Here is a 23,733-nt window from a genome sequence, read left to right on the forward strand (position 1 = left end):
TAATTTGTTACAAAATGTTGGCATGATATTTGATTATTTTTGTTGTGAGAATTTTAAAAAATAGTTAACTCAGCATTTATAAAGATTATAGCAGTCAGTATTATAATGCACTATATGAAAATATGTACACTATCAATAAATTATATGAACCAGGGTGTTTGCTCTTTTTTTCTCAGATGATTAGTAGATGTAAAACATTCTTATATATATTGTTAAAAATATAAAATTTTGGGACCCAGATAAGACATGGGTCTGCATGTTTTTGATGAAATCTGGACCCTGCTGAACTGAGTGACAGAAGGCCCACATTTTTTGTATCCTAGGGAATATTGCCTGGATCAAGCCATTATTTGGAGTGAGTTAAGTGTATCAGTTTGATTTGCAGCAATTCTGAAACAGACAATTTGCTCTTTAGGGACTAGAAAACTGAGAACTCAGTTTGCTGAGAACACAGTTTGCTGCACTGAGGCACTGATCCAGAAGCAATTCTGGCAGCCTCAGAAAAAACCCCGCTCAAGAGCATTTTGGCTGCCTCGTCCTATGGTGTATTGGTGTCCAGCAGGTTCACACTGAGTACTGCATGCTGATAAGAGGCTGAAAATAAGGTCCAAAGACCACAAAGTACTATTTTCCTTTCCTAGTTCCCTGGGCTCTGGAGATACTCCTTACCCTTGGTTGCCCATTTCCAGCATCCCTGTAGTCCACCTCAGGGTGTGTGGAGACTCCTGCTTTATTGTCTATAAGATGTGGTGCAGTCTGTGCTGGTCTTGGAAAAGCTTTAAATGCAGTTCTTGGAAAAAGAGAGCTAAGAGTTTATTTACTTCATCTCATGGCCTGGTATATTAACAGTTTCATTAGACAAAGTATTCTCATGGATGCTCCTAGCCAGTTTGCTACCAGGAGATTCACGTTAAAATAAATCTTGATCTTTTTATTAAGCACTGTGCATGAGACTAAAATCCCTACTGCTGTATATAAACCTGGCATTAGCCACTGTGGGCTTTTGTGAATCTACAGAAAAATCGTATGCAAGTGGAGAAAAAGGATATTCTGCATTCTCTGACTTCTGCAAAAGATTTCATTATTTAGTGTATTCTATGCTATTTTTTTCTAAGCTGGGCAAAGAAGAAGATTGCTTCTTATACACAGAATTAACTTTTAAAAATCAGAATCTGAATGTGGAAAGTGCCTCTTCATTTAATCCTTCCATCTTTGACACGATGACCCATCATGATCTGTTATGTAATAGGCTCTATAAAAGGCACATAATCTATGGATTAGTGACACAATAGGCATGACAATTCCTAAGGGCTCCTATCACAGGCCATGTTATTGATGCAGCTGCTCCCTACTGTATGGAAAGCAGAATTGTCATGTAATCTGGGCATATTCTGAAAGCCCTTTATTGTAGCTCAAGTGCTCATTGTACTTAATGGCTTCCCTCATAAGCCATTTTTAAACCTTTCCAACCCAGCTGCATAAAACTACTAAAAAGGGCTGCAGGATGCTGTGGCTTAAGATGGAAAGGGTGAATCAGTATTAGAAGAGACATGACTTCCTTCCATTTGGCTTGGATTTATAACAGAGGAATGTCAATTTGAAGTAACTAGGTATTATTTTGTCATTTAGCTTTTGTGTAATTGTTTCCTTCCAAAGTGTGATTCTAGAACACATTGTCACATGCTAAACCTGTCAAAGCTGTGGCTCAAAAAGACACCTAGTAAAGCTTGAACAAAATTTGTCTTCTTTTTCCTATTTTAAATATCTTACAGAAATATCGAGTATTTTGCAGAAAATGTGGGACTTTAAAAATTTAATTTGGTCAATATCTTTAACAAAACAAATTTCAAAACTTCAGATTCCTGAAACTGCATTCTTTACATCAGAAATAGTGTGAAAGATTTCACTCTAATCACATGAAACTGAGATAGCACTAAAATACTGGAATTTTGTATTCTGTATTTTTGCCATTTTTTCCTGGACCTTTTTAATAGTTCTAGTGATTTTTTTTTCCTTCTTCCCTAAAAATAATAAATTGAATTGTCTAACTGTTGTGTTTTGCATATGCAAAATCTTTGCCTAGCATGGTTGCCTATTTGTGTGAACAGTTTTCTCTGTGTGAGCAGGTCCATGCAGGCAGCACAGCTTTGCATTTTTTGTCTCGGCAAACCTTTTTTTCCAGCAGACCAAGGGCAAATGCTGAGTGGGCCTGGTCCCTGCTGAATTGCAGGGGTGGGAAGTGGAAACTGGGGTAGAGTTGAATTTGTGTGGTGCATGTAGGAGATTGTTCTCATGCCAATACCTGAGGTGCATTTTAAAGGTGCCCAGCTGGTGAAGGAATCTAGAAGATGTTTTTTTTCTTGGACCGCTGAACCCAGAACCCACAGAAAGATTCAGAGCTGAGATCTGACAAGTGTGCAGTAAGGGATGAGTGAATCTCAGCCAACCAGTTTGTCTAAGAGGACTAGATTTTTCATTGAGTGAGTTCATCATTGCCTGAAAATTACTCTAGGAGTTCAAGCAAGGAGATCCTTAATACAATAGAAAAGAGCATTACAAGATACAGTAGCTGAAAATTAAAAGCTAGATAAGGCAAAAAATTAGGTTTGAATTTAAATAATATCAACAATTATGCACTAACATACCTTACTTAGAAGGATGGTGAATTTTCCATCATGCAGTCGTTCAGTAAGGCTCTTTCTAAGATAATAGAGTTTCTAAGATAAATCCATGTAAAAGCTAGAAGAGAAATTTTGTAATGTGAAATGCAGTTACAGACTTCATTAAAAAAAAAATAAATAAAGGGAAAACTTTGTCTTGTGTTGCATCGAAGGTGTGACTTGGTGATGGTAAAAGTGTCCCTGACTCTCTGTAAGTCAGTGCCAGCAGAATTGGCTCTGTGTTCTACACTGAGTTCTAGTTTCCCTCTTGCCAATGCACTGACAGCTCCCTGGCATTTCTGCTGTGGACTCTGTGGCACTGTCTATTTTCAGAAGGCTGAGGAATTCCTTGTAAAGATAAAAGGGGCAAAAAGTTTCGTCTCCCACTCCATTCCCTGCAATTGCTCTTCTCCACCTCTTTAAACTTCTGCCTTACGTTTTCCATTATGTATTCTCCTGGCATCAAGTATTTCTGGAGCAACTGGGCTGCCAAGGAGGACTGCCACCAGCGGGGTGTGACAGCACATCTGTCAGCCCCCAGCCTCCACAGCTGTGAGCTCGGTCGGGTTTCCTGCACTGCAAACCCTCGATCGCTTCAGTGACCGCAGGTCAAACGTGCAGCGAGCCGGCGGGAGCTTCCCAGCCTGGATAGCTGTTCATTTGCCAGCAGTCACACCACCTTACCATTGGTTTTTGCTTTAACTGGGAATGCTTTTGCGAAGCTGTCCTCCGCCAGTGTTAGACGTTTCGTTTTCTCAGGTCCTGTGTAAATATAAAGGTTTCCAAGCTCCATCTGGTTCCAGTTACTCAAGCAGTAGAAATACACATGCTTCAGGAATTTGCAGACGGAGACTTACTGCTTTGCTGCCTTACAAAATCCTTTACAAAGTTCACTGTGCTCCGTTGCCTCCTGATATACCTGTAGTCTGAAAAATTATTTCCTGTGAAACTTACTGAGGTTAGAGAAACAAATTAGTTGAAAGTCTCAGGCCCTTCTTTCTAATAAGGTTAACCTGCCTGGACTACTAAAAATGGTTTATAACACACACACTCACACACACGCACACCCTTGACCACCAAAGACTGCCTCTTCCTGAAATCCCCCGTTCATATAAATACAGGAAGTAGAAATAAGAGAGGCTAAAATCGGATCTTCTTGGTAGCTTGCTTTCATTTCAGTGCTTGTTTAGTCCTCTGCCCTCTGATACTACTGAGCCTGAAGCTGGTTTTAAACATCTTCCCCCTCACGTCCTTGAAATACCATCTTCTATACAAAACCTAAGGATGTGGAAGTTCTGCTCAGCAATGGGAAGGAATTGCTTTTCTGACCGAGGAACTCTCAAGCCACTGTGATACAGAAAGTGACTTAAAGTTTGCTGTAATAATGAAAACATCAGCAGGAGAGAAGGGAGCCAGGAATGACTCAGGGTAAGTCCTGAATCTTTAGTGACTATTCATTTTTAATAACTGTTGCTGTCCTTTTCCTACTTAACAAAGAGTTCCCGGGTGCATTTGTGAACTGACTGCTGAGTTACTGCTTACACAGTCACAATGGTGTAGCATGACTCTGTTGCAATTTATAGTATTTCCTTTAACTGACCAGCTAAAAACAAACTGCAATACCTTTATTTAGCTTGAACCTTGGCTATTTAAGGAAGAAGGATGAATCCCAAGCTGAAGTTTGGGGCAAATGACAGAAAAAAATAACTTCTTTGGTTTTGGAAATGTGACAAAGCTTTTCTGGGAGGCTTGCTTTGTTTCTGCTCAAATGCAGAAGTGGATAAGGGCTCGTCCCTATGAGCTGATGGTTACTTCAGTGCCTGCACACTAAGTTGTGTGCACACAAACCCTGTCCCCAGACTCCCAGGAGAATTCAAGTGTACTTTTTGTCAGGAAAAGGCTACAGGCTTCCCTTGCTTCTGGCTGAAACACTGCACCTTGCAGGACCAAATCCTGGGAAAACAGTGGGGGAGAAAATGGGTTTTGATGCAGAGGACAGTCAGCAGGCTACTGGGATTCCAGGATAAGGCTGGAATCCTCCCAAGGTTTGGCTGTATCATGAAGCCCATGCTGAAGCTGGGCATTTCTGTTTCCTGTTGTAAACAAGCAGGGAAAAATTACATAGCTGCTGAAACTGTCAGTCACACCCGCTCCCCCCTTTCCCCTGGAAAACCATAATAATACCAGATACCAAGACATTTTCTTATCTGTCTAACACACTTAGCCTGTCTTCCATAAAAGCTCCCAGATATTTCTGTGATGGATCCAGTAGTGGCAGCTGTGTGGATGGGTGGATAGATATGGGATACTTGCATTTCCGTTTGCTGAGGGTGCTGCCCTACTTAGAGTACACTCAGTCAAAAAGGGGGGGAAATTGCTGCTGACAGGCCACTGTGTGATGGCTTTACCATAGCACTGTTCCCAAATACACACGTGGAGGGGCGGATGGAGGCAGAACCCTGCTTTTACCTTGTTCAATTATTTGCATTATGTGGAACAATGCCACTCCTGTTTCAAGGTATAATTCCTCAGTTCCATGTAATGTCAAACACTGAAGGACAAAGACCACACAGCTATCAGGAAACAATGAAAGCATCCAGTCCCTGTAGACTGGCAAGAGGAACTTAATATATGGTAAACCAAAGAGTTTGCACTTGGCAGATACTCCTTGCGTTTGTGACAGTTAAGATGTTAAGTATGAAAACTGGAAGATATATTAGTTTATCTTTTTCTGAGATGTCTCAAAGGAGCCACGTGCTTACAAAGGTTTCTTTTCTGTCTTGAGTTTCTGGAGAAAGTAAACAAGCCATACACCCTAGGCTAGGACTGTAAATCAAGTGTTTGGAGGAATACTGTAGCATCAATGGGCATGCTGCATGCGTTCTTCATAGGTTTTTGAGCATCTGAACAATTTAACAGAATGATCTTTTATTTCATTAACTGATTGTCTTTATTTCCAATCTATCTCCCAGTCATGAAAAGGATCTTGGGTCTAAAACCTCATTTAACTGTTTCTGTTTACATGCTATAATATTGCAGAAGATCCTCAAAATTACAATTTAGCATGCGTGTGTTGTGGCTTCCAACACATTACAGAATTAGAAACATTTTTAAATTGTGTTTAGCTGATTTCCTGTTATGATTACACTGAATTAGGCACAAATTATGTGGAGTTCATAGCTTTCAAAAGAAATGGTAACCTAAGGCAAAGTGTTGATGGAGAATCTAGACAGGATTTTAAAATTCTGTACACAAAAATTGCATGAGAAATTGCTGAGGTTTCCCCTCTGTTCAGCATAGTTTTAACATGAGTTAAAAGGGAAATCTTACTCACATGCACAGAAACTACGGCAGTGCAAATTATCATGGAAGTACCCCAGCAACTTGGAAATATCCATGCATTCATTCCTAGTAAGCACTAAGGTCTATTCTGCATGCAGTAAATCCATAAACAAGTTTTGCTGATTTATATCTGTCAAACGTCAGAAAGACACGGGGGACAAATCTACCTCCAGAATTAGTAGCTGCTCAGAGGGGAATGAGGGAGAAGTGCAGCTGGGGGCTGGATAGGAATCAATCTAATCAAATTCTTTCAAAATTCTATGGGTAGGAAGCAGGGACATTTAACCATTAATTCTCACTTAGAGTCAGGCTAACTCCTAGGAACACAAGCAAGTGGTGAGATCACAAAACATCTGGATAAATGTGAGCTGCTTGACCATGGTGACCATGGATCGTGTAAAGATATATGCCTTCACTCCAACATCTGGCAAATGTATGGAGGATATGATGAGTAGAGCAGGCAGGAGCTGAGACAGAGATGTTCCGTGCAAATATTGAATCCAATTTTAAGAAAATGACAGTTTCAGGTATCAGGGATGGGTTCCAGTGGTTCTCATTTCTGAGACACCAGATTACCTAATGAAGTAATGTTTGTACATCTTTTGGTGGCATGTCTTTTTTGTCACAAAAGCCACATCACAGCTGACAGATTTCATGTGATGAATGTAGACATAAAGAGGTCAAGCACGGAGGACTCTGTAAACTGAACCATTCTCATAGGCTCACAGATTTTAGCTTCAGAAGGGAATGTTTTGATTGTCTAGTCTGATCTCCTGTGTAGAGCAGACCAGAGAACCTATGAAGCATGCTATGAAAACCATTACTACTGCTGGAATGGGAGTTTTCACAGAATCACAGAATATTCTGTGATTCCACAACGATCATTGAGTCTAACTCTTGAGTGCATAGCCCATACAGGGATCAAAACCATGACCTTGGTGTTATTAGTTGGCCACAAGAGCTGTGTTATCAAGGCTACACATACATCTCTGCAATGCAGGAAATAAATCTTATACCAACTTTTACCAGGTTCAGGTTTGAATTGAGAAAAAAAAATCATTAAAATTTCTCAAGAGCCTTCTTTTGTAAAGGGCTAAATCTCAGATTATTTGAATCAGTGGAAAAAGTCCTGTTGGCTTTGGGAAGTCTTGGACCCAATGCAAAGTACTCCTCAAAGAAAAGGAGTACTCCCACCAGAACCAGTGAGATGTGGTGTTTAAATGGGAAAGGGACAGTTCAGGCAGCTGGAAACAAATCAGTCTTATTAAATCCCTGCTGTCTGTCAAGCCCTGATAAGGGATACACTTTCCAGCTGAGGGAGATGATGCTTTTCAGGAGGGAAATTACTGTGCTCAAGATGCATTGCACCAAGACTAGGATATCACTGTAAAAATACAAAAAGGAAGTGCTCTCCAAAGCTACCTGAATTTGGTAAGGAGACAAAAATCTCCTGAAATTCATTTAACTGAAAAGCATGTTTACAACCACACTGACTTGTTACATGATTTTTCCAACACTTCTAGTACATGAGTCCTTGCCAAACTTAGTGGATGCTTGGAACATGTTGTGCAGTGGTACTGGTGGTAGCAGAGAAGGCGACTGACCTTTTGGTTCCTAGAGGACAGACCACACTGGGAATGTTGCCCCTGAGCAGGAACCTCTCATCACTGCAGACAGTCTTATACCAGTGCTCACAGGAATGGAGGCACAAATGTAAGCAATATTCTGATCATCTACTTTCTACTACAGGTTCAGCTAAATATAGTTTTTCACTTCCTGTCCTAAATGGCTACGTGCTGGTTTGTATTGTTGGCTTTACAACCTAGATGCAACACAGGCTGAAAATGTAAATGTAAGCTGCACACATCTCCCTTGCTCTGTGTGCACAGGTATTCACATAAAGCAGTGGGTCCTGGACACCAGCTGGAAGGGTTGCTTGGCACAAATTTGGGCTGGCTCCATCCCTTGTCAAACCATGTAGATAGTCCAAGTACTTTAGAGATTATCTATTTTATAGTGTATTTCCAAGTGATAGTAGGACTTTATTTCCACTCATTTATCAGTAAATATAGATGGTTTCTCTGAGATCAACAATATAGGATTGTGAGACCCAGAAAAATCTCCAAAATGACCTGGATATTAGACATTAAAGAAAATACCTAAACCAAATCTATTAGGAATAAAAAAGCTGGAGAGTTTTAAATGCTTGTCTGGGTCAATTGATAAAAAGCACAGAAACCAAAGTTCTTTAGTGAAACTTGGACAAAATATTGTCCATCACAGACCTTAAACCTTTATAATTTTGGAGGGAGAAGGTTTTCTGCTTTTAGGAATATAAAGAAAAAGCTTTTTGGAAGGTAATTAGAATGAACAGGCAACTGTTTGGAGTGACTGGTCAAATTCTAGTGCAGATAGATATGTGGGTAAAGTGAAGATATGGTCATCAAAAGCTCTTGGTGCCCCAGAAGTCTATCACTCCAACTGTATCCAAAGGCATTCCCCCTATGTAGGGAAGGGTGTCTGTAAGTTTTTGATTGTTTCAGTTGTCCTTTATGAGGAATTACAAATTAATGACAATGAATTTAGGTATTTAATATGTCATTATAATATTTCTAATTAGATTTAAGATTAGAAAGAACCAGGGGAAAGCATGTTCAGCACATGTTCTGTAGAAGACCAAAGAGAGGCTGTGATGCCTCTTACTATAATGTCATCAGTTCTGGGTGGTCCTAAAGTCACAGGGGATGGGATGTGCTGGGATGGACCTGGTCTTGGCAGTCCCAGTGTTCAGAGCAGCAGCTGTATCACAGATAATTTTGCTGACTTGGAGCCTTCAATTCCTTCTGAGGAATTAAAGCAGGAATAGTTACAAAGCTGAGATGTTTGACCATTATAAAAAATACTTAGTTTTAAAGCATTCATACTACCAAAGAACTGTTTCAGATTTATCTAGACCAAAACTGAGAAAACAAGAATGAAAGGAGACTATGTTTCACTGCAGAAGAGAGTTTAAGAAAGCCTTCAAGAATCAGTGGAAGCAGTTAATGCAAAATCATGCTACAGGAGCAATGAAGTTGCAGTTCTTGGTTCTCAAAGCAGGCATTGGTCTGCAGTGGTCTGCAATTCAGTCTATGTCCTACATTTCTTCCTAATCCCAATTTTGATCCAAATTTTGTAATTAGTTTTTTTCTGTGGTGTTGGATAGGTATATCATGATGAGCAGCAAGGTGGAATCTCTAGAGTAAATCCTCATCTGAAGCCAGGTAGAAGCTAGACAAAATTATGCATACCTGTCTACCTGTATGAGAAAATGTCTTTTTTAAAATCTAGGCACAGGCACATGAGAGGTTTAGTGAAGGTGCTTTCTTTTCCAGAATTTGCTGAATGAGAGATGGCACTGCCTGCACAGCCCTGATAGGCATGGCCTGGGTTCCTGACTGTTCTCTGAGCTGTAGAACTTGATCAGAGCTAGGTCAGGTTACCAGAAGTACTGGTCATGGGCCACAGGGGACATTGTATGGTACTTGTGGGGTGAAATCACTGGGGGTGCCCATGAATTTGAAGAGCAAAGTGCCTGAGGGGGAAAAGTGTGACTGAGTCCTGCCCTGCTTTCACACCACTTGATGAGGGTGCACAACTTCTCCAGGAGACCCAGCCAGCAGTGGAGTACTCTGAAATTCTGGAATTGTTACGAGGTGGGACAGGTGTCTTACTGCAAAGCGGGAGATGTAAGGTACAGGCTGGGCACACCCTGCCTCTGACACTGGTCTAGCTGCACAAAGGTGAGAATTCAGCTGAACAGGCAGCCATCCATGGAGAACTATCCACCAAAAAAGGTGCACAGGGCCAAAATCTGTCAAACTATGTCTATGCTCTGCAGCCAGAGAGGGCTGCCCGTGGTACGCAAGGGAGAGGATAGCTGTCCTTGTGCCGTGGTTGCACCCATCTGCTATAGAGGGCAGGCCTGTTACACAGGGTTGCTTATGTGTATGCTATATTTTCTTGGCACCCCACTCTCCATCCACCATTGTTTGGCAGCCCTGATCTGCTCCTACAATGCAGGAACACACGGGTGGGGGAGGAGGGAAATGTGTCTGTGAAAGTACCTGGTAACCCAGCGCTGTGAAGCAGCTGTGGTCGAGGGCGCAGTGCTGTTTAACCTGTGCAAATGAAATAGAGCTACAAGCATCACCCAGTATGGTAAATACTGTAGCCACAAGCCTTTCTTCTGTCCATTCCATACCTGTCTGAGCTATCTAAAGTAATTCTACCCACCTCCAGGAATGAGATCCCTCTGTACCCTGCTGGAAGGGACCATAAAGGCAGTGCTTTCCTCAAGATAATCGGTTGCAAGAGTTTTGAAGTGTTTAGCTCCTCTTTGCCTGCACCCAAAATGGTATAAATCTTTCTGCAAGTGAAGACGATTACTTGAGCAGTAAAGGATTAGCAGATGTGAGCATTGCATAGCTGGTTGTGCTAGTCACATTTTCCTAAATAGATACTCTGTTAGATACACACAAGCCAGGGAGTGCTATGGAATGCAGCTCTTTTCAAATAGATGAATACATACATGCCTATGTGTGTGCTTTTCCCAGAGTTTCTATAAGCTTTTTGCTAAACAGAGAATGTATTTAATGTCTGAGTAAAGGATTTCTGCTTTCTGCATTACTGGTACCTTTAAAAGGGACAAAGTGTTTTCAGTAACTGCAATCACATTGTGTGATTAATATAAAGTCCTTGTCTTTATGAAAGGATCTCTGGGTGTTTCATGGATATTAAGCCTCCCAAAAACCAGCTGAAGACAGGTACTGTTACTATAGGAAGGGAAACTAAGGCACAAATTCATGGAGGTAATTTGATTATAATCACTTACTTTGTAGCCCAGTTGCCTGGATCTTTGTTGAGCAGTGAAACTCTGGTCTTCCTCAGACCATCCTTTAAATTTGGGGTGATGTTAGGAGCAGAACCCATTTCTCAGAAAGCCTTTTCTCTTTGGTGGATGAGTTCCCTGCTGGACTATGGAGCTAAACCAGCTTTGTCAGTGTTTACACATCTTCTACAGCTGAAGCAAAAGTGGTGTGTGGGGAGGATGTGCAAGTGGTACTCTTTCTGCAGTACCCTCCATTGCCCCGGATGAGGACAAACACAAAAGCCCACCCTGAGAGTTGTTCTCTAAGGCAGCCTGGAGTCCTGGCTCTGAGAATGATCCTGCAAGGGGTGAGGCTGCTGGGATTTGCTCTAGGTGACTAGGGGGTCTGTGTATCAGGGTTGCTCCTGGTAGGGTTGGAAGATCTGTCTCACTGCTTGAAATTATCTCCTGACCATGTTAATTAGTACTTTCTCTTTGCTTTTGCAAAGCTAATGATTTGTTGGGGAATTTCAAGTGCTTTGTTGAAAGCAACTGAACACAGACAGCCTTCTGGATGCTAGGAAAACTTTGCCAAATATAGGGAATCCACACAGCTCATGTACATCCCTCCCATGGCCCTCTGGAGAAAGCCAGTCTTTTGAAGTCTCTCTCTTGTGAAAGCAGCTGTTGGGCAGAACAGAAAGCAGCTGCAGCCCCTTATGAACTGGATTAAATTTTCTGCTGCTTGGAAAAATTCACCAAGGAAACAGAGACCAAAAAATAGCTGGGGATGGACAGCACTGCTGGCTACCTGCATCACTGTTCTGCAAATTGCTAGCAGACTTGTAGGCAAAAAAAGGTTGTCACACATACTTGGCTAAATGACAGCCTGGGATCCAGCCCAACCTTTCATTGTGCCTGCCAAGAATCTTTCTCTTCTCTCTTTCCTTTTTTGCCCCCCTTGAGTTCTCTTCAAGAAATTTGTCACTCCTGATACCCTACACAAAACAAGAAACTGGGCAAAGCTCAAAGCTTCTCATGCTGAATCAACACACAGGAAAGAGCTGGTGTTTCAGCTTTGGCCAATTTTCCTTTCTGCCCATTGGACAAATGCATAATACAGAAAGGTTTTGTGTAATTGTGTCCTGAACTCCCATTCTAATACTTTCTTAGGATTATAAAGTAGTTAATTTTAGGCTGGATCTCACTGATAACCTTTCCAGGCAAATGGGAAAATGACTGTTACCCTCCCAGCAGAAACGTGTCCACAGTGCTGGAAAACCAATAGAGATTGCAGGAGGGGCACTGTGAATAACAGCTGAGACAGAGATAGATGATGGGTTTAGTCCCTTGGCCTGGCATTCTGCTGTCTCTCTTTGCTATTAGAGCTAGCTGTCTAGATCTAGTCTGGATTTACCCTAACTTCACGTGTTTAATTGTTGTGTCCATTTAGGAACCTGTGCACCCATGGTGATCTCTGGTCTTACTGGAGAAGCAGCAGTTCTGGGGAGTAATTCAGGGTGACTGCTTCCAGTGGGCTGAATCCAAGTCTTAAATTTGTTCATGCCTCACCAAGCTGAGCAGGGAGCCAAGCCAGAGATCTCTGTCCAGCACTAACCTTGTTTCCCCCCCTTCTTTTCCCTCTGACTGAGTCAGAGTGCCCCTGTGTCAGACGAGCAATAGCAGCCTGGAGGTGGGGGTGGCTGCAACACGGATGTTTTGGGCAGGACATGGCCAAGACAGCCGTGTTGTGGACTGCCTTAAGCTACCCTGAGCACAAAGCCTGTGGCTCATGACTTACCTACACTTTAGCCCTGGTGACGCTGGGGCTAACCATAAACACGATTAAATGAACAAGCTTGAGGTCCCAGCAGGGTTTGGTGGGGTCTGGGGGAGCTGACAGGTTTGTCTTGCTGTTTGGCAGGATCTGTAGTCACATGCTGAGCTGCCAGTCACTGCAGGGACATTTTAGCAGTTTCTGATGCAGTTCCACTAACCAGCCCTTTGGTTCCAGGCTGTCCTGCCAGCACAGGAGGGCGAGGGCCATGCCCACCCACAAGACAGGTTGCTCAACTTAGCAAACTAGAACACCTCTCCCACCCTGAGTTTTTTCCCTGGTGTTCTGGAGGTGTTCACCACTAGAAGGTGGTGAGGGACCATGTTATTTCACCACCTTTCCATATCTCTGAAATACCCAAATGAACCTTCTTCTTCTTCCTCTCCTTCTCTCAGGAAAGCAGATCTCTAACCTTGCCCCAGTGTAAATGCAGGTGGGGATCCCATCAGGTAATAAAGCATGAAATGAACACATTTCTCTAAGCCTAATCAAGGTTAAAGAGGCATATGAAATTGTTGGAGTAAGGCTTAAGGAGGACAGACAAAGAGTAGGTTTACAGGTTTAGATATTTGTTTTTTTCACTAAGAGCACCACATATTGAAATCCATTCACACTGGAAGGAAATCTTACCCAAAACATGAATATCTGTGTGTAAGCCACTTTGTGTGCTGCCTTATGAGAGGAGAGACCTCAGAAATCCTGTGCTCTGCCCCTTCAGATACTGCAGAATGAAAGTCCAGTGGATTTATTTCCCTTGGCAAAACAACCATTTCTAGTTGCAAATCATGACTGAGATAAGCATTTGCAGATATTTCTTAGTACAGAGGAAAACTGCTCAGCGTTATGCAAGTTTGTGTGGTTAGCCTCTCTGTCTTGCGTGCCTCATATCTACACTCAATTCCCTCACAGGGTGAGCAAGGCCATAGCTTTTTATCACTAGTCTGATGTTTCTCTAAATATTTTGCCCAGGTTTTTGGCTCTAAAGCATCAGGCAGATTTCAAATAATTTTTAATATACAGGCTTTGAAACAAAATGGCTTTATGAAAGCTATGAAGCTGCAGTCTATTCTTAATGAAGTTTGAATTGGAAATTTGTCCCTCCCCTTTATTTTCCGTTTCCTTTTCCCTTCATTGTTAGGTGATTACAATATAGAAAAACATTCCCTGGATTTCCATTCCCGTCTTCCTTCCTGTCCAGATGAGCAGGAAAGGGGCAAAACCTCTGCCCATCACCTTGACCCTGCAATAAAAGCAGGGGTGCTCTGGACTTCCAACCCTTCAGGTGTTTTTGGAATGGACGTTGTAGCTCAGCTGGGCCTCTCTCAAGTATTGACATGGGAGGGTGAGGGAGGTCTGGGGTTTCCTTATGGTCTTAAAGCCCAGGAAGTTATTTCTCTTCTTCACAGCATTTGCTTCTGGTTTCTGCACTGCACAAGCCTTTCCAGAAAAGTTGAATTATCTAGCAAACATGTTTGCAGTTTTTTGTTGAGGAAATGTGAGTTCTCTAGCCAGTCTGACCCTGCCTGGGCTGGTGTTTCAGCAGCTCTCTTCTCTTTGCACTGAAAGGGCCTTGCAGAAGGATAAATGATCCTTCGTTGCCTGCACACAAAGAAAAATCATCAGTTTTGCTGAAATTCCCAAGAGAATAATTTGAGTTTGAAATAGGCAAAAGACAAATGCCCTGAAAAATCTCTGATTGTAAATGTGGAGGAGAACAACTTATCATTAACTGACTGTTGTTAGGAAGGGAGTACAGCTAATAAAACCTGCAAAGTGTCTGTGACTTGTAAAAGTATGCTTTGAGTGAGTAAAAAGAGAAAGACAGTTGACGTTTGTGAGACGAACTGTTGACTGCAAAATATATATGTAAAATAAATACAAAACAAGTTTGCAAAAATAGATATGCAAAATTAGATAAAGGCAGCAGTACAGGTTGTGAATATCAGCCAAGAAATTTTACACCAATAGGATATAGTAGCCCTAGTCCAGTGTGGGGCCACAGGCATATTCCATTGGTGCTAATGAATGCAGGAAATGGCTAGACTGAAGGGGGAAAAAAAGCAGAGGGGTCTTTGAAAGAAGGGCTTTTCCTTCAGGAAATTTTTTGATGTTTGCTTTATATGTTGTTTCTGTCCATGCCATGGCTGTGAGTTTGTGTGAGAAGGCTTGTTTGATAGTAGAGGTGACATGGAAACTATCAGTAATGAGAATTAGCTTGTACTTTATTTGGGGTTTTATGCATATACAGCTCTTTATAGTATACATGACATTGTATATTTACACAGAGGGACAGACCTAATTAACCTAGGAAACACAGGGAAGCTGGGAACTTATAAACATTTAGCTGCAGCTCCCCACCCCCTGAGAGAGCTCTTCACTGAAAGGTTGTTGACAAGGTCAAACAAGAGAGTCTGACAGAGGTATTGCTGCTGCTTTTCTATAGAAACTCACAATTTAACGTGATGAATTTAGGAGGAAGAAGCATTGGAGGGTTTATGGCAACCACTTCTCTGTTCCTGAATCACTTGGCCCTGCTCCTCCTGCCCTTAGAGAACCACCACTGGTCCTGCACACCAGTTTTGTGCTCTGATGAGAGACAGTGGTTACATGTTCCTCACAACATCAGCAGCTCCCATCCAGCAAGGTTTCTGCAGAGCTGACCCGACTCCTCACCTTCCAATGGGGGCAAGACTCTACGGAGTCCAAATGCAGATAAACTGCGGTCGTGTCCCTTGCCTGCATTGTGGAAGTAATGAGCAGAATACACGTGCTAGCTTTAAAGCTGGTGATGGCAGCAGCCAGGACACCAGGGCTTAGCACAAGCTCGGTCATTCTGCCAGCACTCCATGTGTTTGTGCAGAGCCTGCTCCTGAGGATCAGTTCCTTCAAGCCAGCCCAGCTATCCTTGTGCTCTGCAGGCAACAGTGCTTGTCCACACAGTTCCTCCAGTGTGCTGCTGATCCATCAGTAAGCCAAGCCACATACTGTATAAGACACCAAACTGGTGTCATAAGTGAACAGAAAGCTCTGTGGCTACTTGTTACTTAATAAATTGACACATGATTCAGAGTTCTTCCACCTGCACAAGTGGCCATAGCATATTTTTGCCCTTGAAGTGTAGTTAAACTTGTTCATTTTTGTAACATCCTCTGTTGGTTTTCACCAAGGTGGTGAGGGTTTGGTGAACTGGTCAGTGGTTTAAGAGTAGGTGAGCTGTCCCACACCTGATCACCTGATTCCTCTGTGCCTTTAATGGAGCTCCCTATCAGGATGAAGACTTGGTCCACTTTGGCAAACTTTGATGAACATGTTCAAACAGGGTCCAGCAGCATGCAAACCTGCTAACCTTCAGAGAAGTGGGCATTAGACAATCCCTGGCAGGTACAGAAGAGATCACTTGAAGTGAGACTTCAATTGTAGAATGCAAAATTCACTGCTGAAATTGGCTGTGCCTGTAACAGAAAGTGGAGTAGGTGGGAGACAGAGAGTTTTCCTGAGCTATGAGGTGTCAGGATATTTAGGAGACCCTTGTTTTTTCTCACCTTTTGGCAGCTGGAACAGCTGCTGCCCTGGTTGTTAAACTTGGTCCTTCTGGGCTGAACCAAAACCCCTGGATGTGCAGAGTATCAGCTGTAACCAAAGAGTGAAAGGGTGGACATTTAAGTAGAGAAGGAGCAAGGGGATCAGTGAGCAGGAGGAAGTTCTCTGCCAACCACAGGCTCTCCACAGACCACAGGCTGAGAAGCACAACTTCCTGAGCTATAAACTTATCACCAGGGTGGACCACTAACACAAGCATTCTGCAAGGTAGGGAGGACACTGGACAGGCAAGTCAGCCTCATGGGACACACCAAGATTCTCACATCATTTCCATTATCCAGTTTTTCTGTACATCGAAGAACCTTACAATGCAGGAAACTCTCATGGCTTGCTTTATATCCTATTTCTTTCCCCCCTCTTTCTGCCTGTCAGACAACAAGAAACTTGTCTTTCTGACTAGAGGATGACAGTTACCTGAGTGTGATCCTTGAAGATCTCAAGAACTTAGCTTTCTACTTTTGCATTTTTTCATTGTTGGTTATATTTCAGTTTGCTGGTTTTTGTCAGATCCCTTGGCTCTGTTATGAAAAAACACTTATTAAAACCTGAATTTTCTGCAAGTCAGGGTTCACGTTTTGTGCACAAAATTAGCTTTTGTGCTATGGTTTTTTCAAGATATCATTTTGCTGCCTTCCCATCTTCCTAATACTCTGTTTTATGATGAAACATATAGAATTTCAGAAATTTCCAGAATTTCAAAGATGTTGTAGCTCTTCTTGCAGCTAGGTTGTCTTCAGGGTCTCACTTCTACCACTTATTGGAAGAAAGAAGAACCCAGCAAGGTGACTATAGGCAGGTCCAGAGAATAAATTAATTATTTTCCTCCATCACAGATTAATTTGATCTGAACTGATGAAGTGATCCAAAATGGGCTGGCTTATGAGAGTAAATAAGCCATCAAAAACCAGCCATTTATAAGGTGGAAGCAATATGAAGCTTGATGTCTTCTAGCTGTGGCACTGCATAAATTCCCTCAGAGTGAACTGAAAGTAACAGCACATGAATTCACATGTGTCTGAACAAAGATTTTTAATAAGTCTGTGCAGTTTGGACACCAAGCTGCCAACATTCAATGCATTCCTCAGCACCTGTCTAATCAGAAGTGATACCAAATCAAAGCATGCATAGGCAGCTGTTTCTTGCAGTGGGTGAAAACTTGTACTTTATTTGTTGTTCATATAACTGCAATTATTCCTGTAAGGAAAGCAGGTGACTATGAAAGAAAACGGGATACAGAGATCTGCCTCTACTGCCAGTGGCACAGAGCCCTGCAGCCAAGTCCAGCTGGGTTGGTCGTGACACAGGATATAAACCAGCCCTGTGAGTCTTCTGTCACTTTTTTAATCTCAGCACCATCATCTCATCCATCTCCATGAAGTGCCATGCTCCCAGCTCTCTTTTTACCACAGGAATTAACAGCACTATCAACTTCCATCAGGAATGCTCTGTTGGCTTCAGGAGCTTCTCTTTTTTCCTCCTGCTTCAGGTGCTCCTTATAACCACGGGGTTTGAAGGGTTTCCCCATGTCAGCTTCAGTCACAAGGTGGCTTGTCCCAGATAGTATCCCTTCAGGTACCAGGTAGCTTTGGTGCAAGAAATTGCTCTATTACCTGGTACATAGAGTTTGTGGCTGAGTGTCTGTGTCTCTCCTTCAATATCAAGACAACTGGTACACAGTTTAAGACCTGTGGTTCCTGCTCTGCTATAAATATAAATATAAATATAAATATAAATATAAATATAAATATAAATATAAATATAAATATAAATACCATTGTATCTCTTTCCTTGAGGACGGCACAGAAAACCCTTGCTCTTGCTCTTTCTTGATGTTTTCTCATTTTCAGAGGGAGAAGTAAAAGCAATAAAACATAATAACAAAAGACTAGCTCCTAATTCTTAAATCTGGTCTATTTAAACAGTACTGAGGCACTCAGTCATTACTTATCAGTGCACTACAGAGCATTTGATTTCCAATTTAAGATTTATTTTTAAAAACTTGTTATGTCCTTTCTCAAAGCAAATGTGCAGGAGTGAAGAATTAGTCTGGCAGTCCCTGCTGCTGTTTCACACAATTGCTGTGTGTCTCAGCTGCCTCAGAGAAATTCAGAGTGGCCAACTACATATAGTCCAGCCAGGAAGCCCTTAGTGTCAGCAGGTTTGTGACAATATTTTTGAAACCCCTTGCAAAGGTATGCTCAGGCTTTCACCTGCACAAAATTTAGTGGATTATATCTCCTTGCTGGTCTGCTGACTTCTGGGAATATTCAACTGGTAAGTGTGGCTCCTGGTTTCTAAAGCAGTGAGTCATGGTGGTCATTACTGCAGTGTACAGTCACTGTGCAATAATTCAAACCACCATTGTCATTATTATTGCCTCCAACAAGCAACCTGATACCTTCTGTAAGCCCGGGGCAGGTGTGTGAATGTAATCACTGTGCAATTAATTAGCCTGTGCTGCCAGTCAGTATGCAGCACACAGCTCCCCACTTCCCAACTGAATCCAATTTAGCAGAACCACTGAAAGATTTAAACATACTTTGCAGTAAGAACTCAGTAAAAGAAAAGGAAAGCAGGCAGCTCTAGGGATAGCTTTTCAGCTTCACATCACACCTAGCAAAATGGGCACCTGCCTCTATCAGCCAAAGGGTTTTGCAGGACTGTGGGACAAGAACAGAGTTTTATGTTATTTTTGAAAACTGAGGTTTTAGAAATCATCTGATGCATAAATTCTGAGTGAGCAAACCAGAAAGGCCAGCTGCTCACCATGGTGGCCCTGGAAATCCCTTCAACTGGCAGCACAGCAAGAACCCAGGAGCTGCCTGGGCTCCCTTCTCTCTGTGCAGCCACAGAGCTACTGCAGAGCCAGATTAAATTGCTGGATTAAGCATTCCCACAGCCCCATCCAAATCTTTGTGACAGCTGTGCCCAGGACAGAAGTCAAGCATCGGTGCCATAACTGCGTCAACTGGTGTGTCATGGGTCACAGCATTACAGCTGAGAAAGGTCTGGGAGGTCATTCCTTCCCATTTCTTAGCCAGCACAGATTTGATTAAATAAAGTGTGTGCTACTGCTCCAAACCCAGCATTTTAAGAGATTTGGGCAATGCAATCCTCTTCCTCATCTTTTGGGAATTTATCCATCATCTCTTATAACTCACTGACAGGAAATGTCTCACCAAACATTCCCCTGATTCCATATGATCCCATTAATGATTTTTCCTACCTCTCCTTTTGTCAAAGTCTCCTCTTTCACTCATCTGTGCTTTCCTCCCTCTCTACAGGCACAAGAGCCTTCTTAGCTCCTTCCAGGCTGGTCTGGCTTTTGAGAGGATTGTATCTCATCCCTGAGGGCCCAAAATATTGGACTCCTGCTCTGCCAAAAAAAAAAAAAAGCCTTTTCCACTGCCCTAAATTTGCTGCACTGAAAGACTCCACACACTCAAATAATGAGATTTTCCATTAAGGCAAATGCTTCCAGGCTCTTACTTTTTCATCTTGTATGTTTGAGTTTGGAATGATTTTCAGTTTTCTATCCATTCTCCAAAATTCTGACCCTACTTGCAGCCACATGCATTGGAAGCTCAGTTCTGTTATTTTTCTTCACCAGTCTGTTCTTGTTGCCAAACCCCAGCTGGTGCTGTGAGCAGGGCTCTCAGGTGTTGTGCCTGTGGTGGGAAGCAGAGGGATGGATTCCTGCACCTCTGGGAAACCCTCCAGGTTCCAGGGTCACTGTGTGCCTGATGCCCACCAGGTCCAAGCTGGTTTGTGTTACTCTCCTGATTTTGTTGATAACCCTAATTTCCCTCCAGGCAATGGGATTCCTGAGCATCAGTGCTTTGCTGGCTCCACCTTACATAATTAATGCCTAATGAAGTTCTGGACTGCAGGAGTTATGGCTGTACATGTCACCTTCTGGTGTCACAGTAGGACATTATCAGCATTGACCTCCTTTTGATTTAGGTTTCACACACCATTCAGATGTGATCAGGTTTGTGTCTATCTGACTAATTAAGGGAGTAATTTTTGCTGTTATGGAACATTTCATTATATGTCAACTTTCTTTCCCTTCAGTTAATTTGTTCTTTCCCACTACTGAGTATGAATATTGCCATCCAACACATGTTTTCCTTTCACGTGGTTACAAGGAATTTTTGTTGTTGTTACTTCTGTAAAAAAAACCCAAGAGATGACTCAGTGTAACTTCCAAAAGCTGTCTTCCACTGTTTTACTCTAATGTTCAGATGATATTGATTAAAATCACATGCTGTTACATCTAAAAGAAATCCCCCCACCTATGTGACAAACTGGGTTTTTATCAAAAGTAAAGATAGTTTCCATATTTCATTTTTCTTTTTTTCTAAAGCACAGTTCTCTCATTCCTACTGTCTTGACTATGATCTTAAAAAGGATTGATTAGAATCAAGATTCTGTGAATTAATACCTTAATCTACAACCAGAATTACAGAGGAACCTGTATTTGCTGGGAAAGCTGTCTGTGAAGGGTTGAAAAAGAAAAAAAAGTGCTAAAAATAAAACCTCTGTGTTGCTTTTGGGATTTGAAAGGCTATTTTTACACAAACTGACTTTTGGGACAGACTTGCTGTGTTAGGTAAGGCCTTTGAAATAACTCTCTTTTAGTAATTTAAGACTGACCTTATTTGAAATGTAGTACCTTAAGATCGGTATCTTTAAAAGGAAAAGGAAAAATATTTGAAGTAAGACCAAGTAAAAAGTGAGAGTCCTATTTTCAGTTCTGACATCTAAGCAGAAAATTTGAGCAGCAAAACACTTTTTGTGTATGTTCTCCTATATTTTCTTTAAATGTAAAATCAATTAATCAAATGAATGACAAACTTGTATCCCCATGAGTCCATGGTCTTATCCAGTAGAGCTCTTAGGACCAGGCTTTTCAGCACAAGTATTTCCACTGCCTGCAGAGCTAAGCACATGTATAAATGCTTTGTCAAATCAGCACCATAGCGCAAAGCCAGTATTTAACACCAGTCTGCCATTAGACTGCAGGGATGACTCTGCTGCATCTTTTTGAAGTCATGAAACATCTCTCAGAGCCTTCAGCTGGAGGATGACATCCAGGGGACAGGCATGCTCCACCCTCTGTGGCTCTGGCTGCCCATGTGTCCCTTAGCTGTGTCTGTGAGCCCCTGTACTTTGGCAGCATTGATGGGTGAGCCAAAACCAACAGAGCTCAGCACAAAGCACCCTGCCAGCCTGCTGTCATAACAATGTGCCTGGGGTTTGATGTCCCTCAAGGAGCATTCCTGATGTCTGACTGTCCCTGTGTCTGCCTCTGTGTTTGCACTTACAGTCTTCAGTCCCTGCAGTTTTCCATTTGCAGTTCTGCTTACCAGGGACTCCCTTGTTGTGTTTCAGCCCTGTCAGAGATACCAGTGAAGAGGGGAAGGAGACACATCTCTGTCAGGCCACTGCTGTGCAGAATTGCCTCCAGCTTCCAGGGATCAGCATCCTTGACAAACTCATCAAGACATGTCCTGTCTGGCTTCAGCTAAACATGAGCCAGGAAAGAGCTGGGGCGATCCTTGGCAAGGAAACAGCAGGGGTAAGTCCAAAGTGATTTCAGTTCAGACAAATACATTTCCTGTCCTTGGTTAGGAGAGTGGTGCTTTTTTATGTGGAAGCAAAGATATTTAGCAGAATGCTCTCTGTTTCCATTGCCATTTGATGCTTTACCTCTCTCAACAGCACAAAACAGATATGTTGGCTTTGGGAAAGCAAGGAATATTATCTCTGGTTTTATTTGCTTATCATGTAGATTCATGACTTCTCATTCACCACCATACCCACAAGTATGGTGATTATCCTAATCTGGAGCAATGAAAAATAATCTATGAAGAAAAGGACCTTAGATTCAGGGAGCTGCTGGGAGTAATTTTTATTGCAACAATTGGTATCTGGTTTGTATAAACTGAGTATTAGAGAATTATACACTTGTGCAAAGCTCAGAGCTTGCTTAAGGAAAACAGTTCTCTGCCAAAAGGAGCTGTTCCCTTTTCCTGAGAGATCTGAGAGGTGAGGCATAGCAGGCTGTCGATGTCCCAGCTGGGGGATATTCCCCTCTGGGAAGGGCAGGTACAAATGACCTGAGCTGATGTCAGGGCACACTTGGTCTGGACCTGTCCCTTGGCTGAGTCAATCTATTCCAGGGCTAAATGCTGGCACAGCTGAGTGACACCCTCCAGTGAAATTCACCTGAGCAGCCTGGGCTCTGCAGTGCACTGCACCCCGAATCAGATTTCTCAATTAGATTGAGCAAGTAAATCTTTTTGGTTTTCTGCTCTATCTGTAAGTGGAGATGTGTGTGACTGTCTGTGATGTCTGTCCAAGCCTCCTCAGCCATTATCCATTTCCCTGCAGGCAGGGAGTTCCCCACCTCTGAGTGGCTTTGGGAAAACATCTTGCCTCTGTTCCTCCTGCTGTCCTTGGGCACAGCTTTCAGCTGCAGTCGGAAGCAGGCAGAAGAGGTGATGTATCAGAGGTGTCCCACGGCAAGGGCAGAATCTCCTGTGCTCTGGGAGCCCTCCTGAAACTGGGCAGCACCATTCCCACCTGTGGTGAAAACAGAAGAGACTGATTTCAATACCCGTCCTGACCCAGCCTGTAGGCTTAAGGGCAGCTGAGAAAACCCACCTCCTACTTCTCTGAACAGCCACAGTCCAATTTTAGCCTTTGGTTCCATGGCAACGAGGCGTGCCAATCAGGAAAAAAAGAAGTGATTCATTTCCAGGTTTCATTTCCCTGGTTGTTTAGATTAAATTTGAGATGCAGCAGTATAAGATGGTGCTTTCTGGCAGTCATGGTTAGAGGCACAGCCCTGCCATGTGGGTTGTAGGACCTGGGCAAGGGAGAGCCTCTCCCTACAGATAGTCCTGCCTCCTACCTGCAGACACTTACTGTGACAGAAGACAGAAATCAGCCTGTTTAGGGCATACACCTGTGAATTTATTTGCATTTTTCTCTGCCCTGATGGTGGACCTGAGCCCCCGGGACTCCGTTTCTTCTGAACTCAGTGGCCAAGATGACAGTGCTGTGCGAGTTTGTGAAGCAGCCCCAAAGCTGTGTGTTCAGTATGGGTGCTTCAAAGTGACTGGAGATGACATTATGACTGGGACTCATGCAGGGAAAGGTCCTGGTTTCAAGATAAGCTTTTAAAAAATTCCTCTGTCCAAGAAATTAATGGGGTTTTGCTAGATTTCCATACATTGCTGTTGATTAATGATTTTATCAACTCACACTTGTCTTTCTAATATTAATATCCAGGCTCCAAAATAAGCTTGATTTTTTCAATTCAGTTTTTTAAGAATGCCTTGGCTCCCTTATGCCCAAGCATGCTATTGAAGAGCAGATGAAGGTGAATATTATTTTGTCTTTGTATTTGCACCTTCAAAATACAAACTAAAAATATC

The 23,733-nt window shown here is 42.5% G+C and overlaps 1 protein-coding gene across 1 annotated transcript in view; it reads left to right on the forward strand.

Moving 5' to 3' along the window:
• LOC134045575 (ras and Rab interactor 3-like) overlaps positions 1 to 23,733 on the forward strand; it is a 155,059-nt gene that overhangs the window by 86,566 nt on the left and 44,760 nt on the right. Inside the window, exons 17-18 of the mRNA XM_062495398.1 lie at positions 3,943 to 4,088; positions 21,683 to 21,869. Coding sequence (XP_062351382.1) covers positions 3,943 to 4,088; positions 21,683 to 21,869 — 333 coding nt within the window. The remainder of the gene's footprint in view (positions 1 to 3,942; positions 4,089 to 21,682; positions 21,870 to 23,733) is intronic.

This window comes from Cinclus cinclus, chromosome 6 (genome assembly GCF_963662255.1).
Source record: "Cinclus cinclus chromosome 6, bCinCin1.1, whole genome shotgun sequence".
Taxonomy (NCBI): domain Eukaryota; kingdom Metazoa; phylum Chordata; class Aves; order Passeriformes; family Cinclidae; genus Cinclus; species Cinclus cinclus.